General features: G+C 39.5%; 1 protein-coding gene across 2 annotated transcripts in view; it reads right to left on the reverse strand.

The window, feature by feature from the left end:
• LOC137978828 (annexin A13-like) overlaps positions 1 to 7500 on the reverse strand; it is an 18714-nt gene that overhangs the window by 10305 nt on the left and 909 nt on the right. The window contains exons 1-2 of one of the 2 annotated variants that reach the window (XM_068825920.1): positions 2597 to 2760; positions 542 to 712 (exon numbers count right to left, since the gene is read on the reverse strand). In XM_068825920.1, coding sequence (XP_068682021.1) covers positions 542 to 712; positions 2597 to 2638 — 213 coding nt within the window. In that variant the 5' untranslated portion in view covers positions 2639 to 2760. Of the gene's footprint in view, positions 1 to 541; positions 713 to 2596; positions 2761 to 7500 lie in introns of those variants that run through there. The other variant, XM_068825921.1, reaches the window with a different exon arrangement.

Here is a 7500-nt window from a genome sequence, read left to right on the forward strand (position 1 = left end):
TTGAACAAAGTGCCTTGAAATCAATTGATTTTGTCGCCGTTTAATTCGTCCCAGAACGAAATATGTGCAGATTTGTTCAATTCAGTGTTTGTCAAAGTGGTTCCTTTGCAACACAAATTAAGCTGAAGTACATTTAGTTAATCTCCATTCCAAAACTCGTTGCTAGCTGGAAGTATCCGCATAGCTTGAAGCGAACCAGTTCTTCGTGCCTTTGCTTCTTTCGGTCAGAGTGAATCAATACATAACTTCAAAAAATCGTATTTACCAAAGGGCCTGAAGATTCAATGGAATGACTGCGGATTCAATGACTCACAACGGTAAATTCAAAGATCTCTCGAATCAAAGTTCGAGGCTCTTGCAACAGGGTCAATAGTTTTTACTTTATGCTCCATCTCTGCCTGTGACCTCACTTTTATCCAGAAAAGCAGGCAATCGCAAAAATAACGACCTTTGACAGATCGAGTTAAGGTTTTCTCAATATCTTTCTCACTACGTATCACAGTTGGTAACACATGCTATCTATGAGTACCCCTTTTCTTACCTCGTTAAAGTTTTCCTTGTAAATCTTTATTAGTTTCTTTCTCTGCTTGTTTGTAAACCTTGCTAGGACTCGGACAATGCTGACTTCATCACTGCTTTGAACGGCTTCACGCAGTCTGGCAGCTTCCTTGTCCCACTGAGGAATTTGTGCTCGGATAGGGCCCATGCTACCCTACAAATACAAGCAACCACCATACACATGTAGCTCAGATTGCACAAAAGCTTTATTTGAGTTAGTGCAGTTGCATTGGTTGAATCAGAAAACCCGGCCATTGGCTAAAAGGAAAAAACGCGACATTTTTTCTACCAAGAAGAGCTTGAGGTTACTTGACTTGTGGGTGCACCAACTAAAGTTGGATATCTTGGTGAAAATATGATCATTAAGGCAAACGAAGTAACAGTGCTGGCATTTGAATTGTAATCTAAGACCATCCGGCTTCAATGGTATTCACCAGAGCCTTTGGCCAATCTATACTGAGATTTACTCTCATTTTGTGAGGGTGCAAGTTATACTAACAAGATCGACTAAGAGGTCAAATCTACTGACATTGTGCATTTTACAGTTTGTCCACCGGCCGGGTTGTTCATTGCGATGTCATTCCGCCTCGTTCCAGCATATGTATATATTACGTTCCGTTCCAATCCCGTTTACAGACATCACATCAACCAACCAACCAACCAACCAAGCAATCAATTTATCAGGCAGTCAGCCAGTCAGTCTGCCAGTCTGCCAGTCTGCCAGTCAGTCAGTCAGTCTGCGAGTCAGTCATTCAGTCAGTCAGTCTGCCAGTGTGTCTGTCTGTCTGTCTGTCAGTCAGTCTGCCAGTCTGCCAGTCAGTCAGTCAGTCAGTCAGTCAGTCTGCCAGTCTGTCTGTCTGTCTGTCTGTCTGTCAGTCAGTCAGTCAGTCAGTCAGTCAATCAATCTATTATTTAGTAATGCAGATTAAAAAATGAACAGCCATATGGCCGAGGGGGGACCTACAATTAAATAATTATAATAAAAATACTTAAGTAAAATGCCTAATCTTAAGTACTAAACTAATGTAACAGTAACTTAACCTTATATTTATCAATAAAAGCATTTGATTTGACCTACGGTAAATATACTCTTTGTTCTTAATCTTTATTAATATCCGATGAGAAATTTCTTAAGATGTCTTTAAATTTAAACGAATTACTAATACTGTCACCAGGGAGTGTAACTTTGCTCTTTATGAGGTTCTTAATACGAGGGACTCATCAACATAGAACAAAGTAGCATTTGGCAGCAATTTATGGGCTTAAATATGTACTAATGTCTTATCATTTTTCTCAAATATTGGCATCATGAGAAGAGAACGTGGCCTACACGATCCTATGATGAGAGATGTTATATGTTACTCCTCAGTGGTGAACGAAATGGGATACTTGGAGAAAGTCGAGTGCTCCTTTGTAGGCGAACCTACGACGTGCTCTAGCACAGACCTGTTGTCATTTTAACAAGGTTCATGTGAACTTGAAAGTGTCCCGCTATACTGCTGGGATCTAAATTGTCGAAATGGAGCATATTCACGATGGTACTAAAAGAGATAAACAAGAAATAAAGGAATCTCTTCAGGTTAACATATGACAGCTGTTCATTTTATTCACCCGAGGAGTACTCGGATTTTTTCCGAGTATCCCCGAGTCACTATCTCTTCAAAATCCTGGTGCATTAAACTGTGCAGAAGCGTCGATGATTTTCATGATTTAGGTGTGGACCGAGTGCTTAACGACCAAAAAATTGAATAGCAAAAAGCAAGCAATGCGTACGTTCGCTCATTCATATGAAATCGTATTAATATAGCAAACAAGTCCTCAGACGTCATAGACTCGATTCCTGTCCAGGCTTTCTTCGACTCTTCCAGAGTCATTGCTGATAACCTTGCCATTACATTACGGAAACGTATGACATCTCTTTTGAAATAAATCTACCAATGTTACATATCCACGGATAAAATACTGGATTAAGATAAACATTTTCAGCACGATCGACCGTCGAGGTCGCTGTCATTCTTCCATGCAGAACTTCACTTACGCTGGATTTGCTTTTTGCTCCGTGAGAAACTGCACAGCCCATTGGGTTATCACACTAAACCAACCAAATGGAAACTGGAGAAAGGCAGAAGACTTTCGACTCTTGTTATTTTGCTTTACCAACTTAACAGCCTTCAATTACGCCCACCGTATCACTTGGAGTGTGACCAAGTGATACAATTATCATGTAATCATGGACATTTGCTTCACACTTGGCAAATTGACGTCATTCACTGTCAACGACACGGACATGAATGGTTAAATTCATTGTTAGTCGATGTACAACTGCAGCATCATTTCCGTTTTTATCACCTTGTGAAAAGGAACACTAAAAAGAAAACGGCTCATTGTTTTAAAGAACTCACTTACTCGTGACCATTCACACTGCAGCAAAAAAAGAGAACGAAGTAATTTCTAAATAAAAAACAAAAAGAACTATTAATTATAAATGAGAGGGGACGTAGCGCGGGCATCGTTTAATTAATCAACAAATAGAGAGCCCCTGCTGGGATAAAAAGCACAACTTTCGCAGTTTATACCGGAGCATCATGTAAAGTGACATGCATTTTCATAACTTCATACAGCATCACCGAGTGAGTGATATTGATACTGTTATTGCAATTACGTCATCAGAGGGAAATAACTAATTATATCAGTCGTCTTAGTAAATTATCGAGACATGGAAGAAAGCGGCAGTTACGTTTTCTGTGTAATCAATGCTATTGAAAAAAGAAGGAATTTAATAATTGATATTTGAGCAAGATCAGTTTCCAGCTAGCCAACGCCTGTGTACAACGTCAATTTGGCATTTACCCCAAGAGCGCTAATTGGTTCATGCAAACATATACATGGATTTAAGTCTTAGTGGATCAATAAAGTGAATTTTCCCGGAAAGAGAAAAAAATGAAGAAAAATATTAATTCTGGCCCACTACTCAGAGGTTTGCTTCACGCCTGTTATTCACAAACGGCGGACACGGGTTTTCTAGATCAATTTCTCATTGCCAGGGAAAAACTTCAAACACGGTCTCAGCCTATGTCCTGATAAGATCTCATGATGACCATCGAAAATTCTCAACAGATGTTGGGATATTTCTGTTAACTGCTGTTACATGGAGACAAAGCAAGAGGCAACGCATAACATGACGTTATACTTACAGTATGCGACAAAAATAGAAATCTGTTTACATTTGACTCTGGAGTTAATTGGCGAAAAAAGCCAAAATAATGGGAAACTACACCGGAAAAACACGAATTAATCCAAACAAGTGAGGACACTTGTTATGCCTGATGATTTTTTCTCACGATTTCGTTAGCATCGGGCTGAAGTAAAATTTTACAAACACACAGTCTGTAAGTGTAAGTGGGATATTACATGTTGTAGTGTGTCATATTACAAGTTGTGTTGTATTTTGACGAGCCCTCTAAAAATACAAACAACGAATTGAAATACTCAGCGATACTACACACCAAAACATCTAATAAGCTATTTATTATCCAACTTTTTCTCACTAAACTCTTAGCAAGTGAAAACCGAGAACGTGTGACAGAGATGGAGCGTAGGGCAAACGTCAGCACCAAGTGTACAAATAACTCTTTGTACAGTATCGTGGAATATTTGTATTCGTTTCCTGCGTTTCCGTACAATAATGATAAATGCCATTATTTTTCTACATTGAGTTGTATATTTTGTCATTCTTTTCAAGTTTTTCCAGTCTGCATAAGATTGCGTCGAACTGCGTCTTGTAAAGCTGGGTGAAAAGGATCTCGCAGAACTCACAAGGAGACTCATTGAAATTGGAATATGTCATCGTTGGGATAGCCCAAATTTCTTTAAGAGTTACGCAACGCTTTCTCAACTCGCTCAATTGCGTGACGCTAAAACAGCTTCAAAGAAGAAACTGCAGGGTTTTCGACAGTTTTGTAAAAGTAGCGGACATATTTCTGAAAGTAACGGACGTGACATTTTTGGCGCCCCAAGGCACGAGCTATCTAGGGGCGTCTGGGGGCATGCCCTCCCCCAAAAGAAATTTTAAAAATAGAACGCTTCAGGATGGGCTCCTGAACGCTTAGACACGCTGTTTCCAGAGTTTCTGGAACCCCAAGAATCAGTTTCCCAGACAAGTCTGGAGTTCACTCAAATTCTCTTTAACTGAGTAAGCAAAAAAAAAAATTATAATAATAATAATCTTGGTATATCAAAAAATTCTATTGAATGGTTTAGAAGTTATCTATCGAACAGATGTCAGTCAGTTCGCATTGGTACCTATTTATCAGACAATCGTACAATAGGACACGGTGTTCCGCAAGGCTCCATTCTCGGACCGACATTGTTTAACATCTACATCAATGAGCTTCCTACACTGAAGACAGTTGGTTTCTGCTACTCTTCCCGAGAGAAAAACCACTGCGAGCAACCGTTTGATTTTCCATCGAGCATGTGCGAAGTACCTCACACCCCACGTGATGTTTTTGACATCACTTCGTCTTATTTCGCGGGAAATCCCTACACAGCAGGCTCGCCCAAACGCAGCAGTTACGTAGCTGAACGCACGTGCAAGCGCCAAAACAAATTTACTAACTCGTTTTACCGGTTCAAATTTAATTTATTCGTCGTTGGCGCTGGACTGCGGCTCACTCAAAGAAACTAACGTTTGCTCGCAGTGGTTTCTCTCTAGGGAAGCGTAGGAGAAACCAACTGCTCGCAGGGTATGACCTTCCTGGCATTCCAAGAGTATGCTCAGTGGAATCGTCGATTCAAAACGTTATTTAACATTTCCATTAAAGGAGGCTAGTACCGCTATGGCCCTGCTTTCAGACCTAAGACCTAAGAAATATCGCTGCCTGGGGCCGGTTCCTGGAAGGAGGAATAAATTATACCAGGCATAACAGTTATTCCAGGGATAAATCTGCTATTCTAACAAAACAGAATTTATTCCGGGGATATAGCTATTCCTGGAATAAGGCACATTTATCCCTGGAATAGAGTTATTACACCTTTCAGGAACCGGCTCCTGGTGTTGTTCAAACAGTCTTAATAAATCGATATCGCCATAAGACTAAGTTACTAGTATTTGGAACACGTCAGATGCTTGAGAAGGTGCCAAGTAATTTCAAAGCATCGCTTCTTGGCAAAGAATTGTTGCCGGTGCCTTCTGCTAAGGATTTGGGTGTTGTTATCGATTCAAGTTCAAGATTTAACGAGCATGTAACACAGACAGTTTCTAAATGTATTGCAAGCCTTAGCCAAATCAATCGCATGAAATATGCATTAGACAGAAAGACTCTAACCTTTATAATGAACGCTCTAGTATTTAGTAGACTCTTCTATTGCTCCTGTGTATGGGGTAGTACATCTAAGAAGAACATTTCTAAGCTACAGAAGGTCCAGAACTTTGGTGCACGCATTATCACATCATCAAGAAAGTACGATCATATCAGGTTTAACCAATTTTTGAGGAGTTAGGCTGGTTACCAGTCGAATTTATAGACAAGCTTAAAGATGCCACGATGATGTTCAAGTGTATGAACGATTTAGCACCTAAATATCTTAGTGATAACTTTATCTGTCGATCGGCAGACGGTCACTCACGTAATACAACGAGCAAATCTAAATTAAAGATCCCTTTGTGCAAATCTGCAACTGGTCAGAGCGCATTCGTCTATAGAGCTACTACAATTTGGAACAATTTACCTGATGACATGAGGAACATTCAAGATTTGAATGTCTTTATAAGATCGTATAAGCAAATGTTTTTTAACAAACGCTTATAAATGCTTTTATTATTATTATTATTATTATTATTATTATTATTATCATTATTATTATCGTTTATTATACTTTTTGCATTGTACATAGGAACTTTTAATATTTTGTAATTAAGTTCTGAAAAGCCATTGTTGGAGAATTTAATAAAGTTTATTATTATTATTTATATTATAAAATAAAACAAACCCCTCAAATATTGGCATCAAAGTACCGGACATGGAATGGGAAACCACCGGATGAAACATCCGGCCTCCGGCCTAAAACGAAAACCCTGAGAAAGGTGCCAAAGCATTTCATCTAGTAACTGAAGACAGTCGTAACTGAAACTCACACAGTCCAGCGAACTTACGCGTCTCTTTTGAGAAATAATATTCTTTCAAACAGTCTCCCACCTAGTCTCCTTCGCAGCCGTCCTTCGGGATGTCACGCCCCCAAGGGGGAGCGTTGCGTGACATTCCGAAGGCCGGCCGCGAAGGAGACTATCTACCAGTGTGAAGTTAAAAATGACTTTCTCAGTGGCGAACTTTGAAAAGAAGACAACCTTAAAATTGTAAAAGATAGCAGTTGTGGCATATAGGACTCGCAACCCATTACATTTCTTTTCTTTCACTGTGTCATTAGTGAATATTGGAAGGTCCTTTAAATTTTTCCTGTTTTCATAACAGATAGATCACATTTTAAAATAGCAGATTGCCCTTCCCCTTTTAGCTTTTCTGGTGCAATCCTTTCACTGAACCAGCTGAGCAGTAAATGTCAACGTATGTTCTTAAAAGAGCTACCAATTACCAATTTTGTTTCAGTCATCATTAGCTGCGGTGTTTGACATGCACTTGCAGACTGCAGACTGCCTACAAATAGCACTGAGAAACAGTATTTAAGTCTAAGCATCCATTTGAAATAGCGGTGGTAAACAGTATTTAAGTCTGACAACTCGTTTTAAAACGGTTAGCTTTGAATAATTGTGATTTCCTGTGATTTAGGGTTAGTCTGCAGCCTGCGATCTGCGGCGTGTGCAGTCTGCAAATGTCAGACACCGTAATAGACGGTATGTACGGCTGAGGTTTGCATATTTTCGTTATTTGCCAGGCTTACATGGTCTAAGTAGTCTGCAGCCAGCATAGCTTTATTATTTTTAGA

Source organism: Montipora foliosa, chromosome 12 (assembly GCF_036669935.1).
Source record: "Montipora foliosa isolate CH-2021 chromosome 12, ASM3666993v2, whole genome shotgun sequence".
Taxonomy (NCBI): domain Eukaryota; kingdom Metazoa; phylum Cnidaria; class Anthozoa; order Scleractinia; family Acroporidae; genus Montipora; species Montipora foliosa.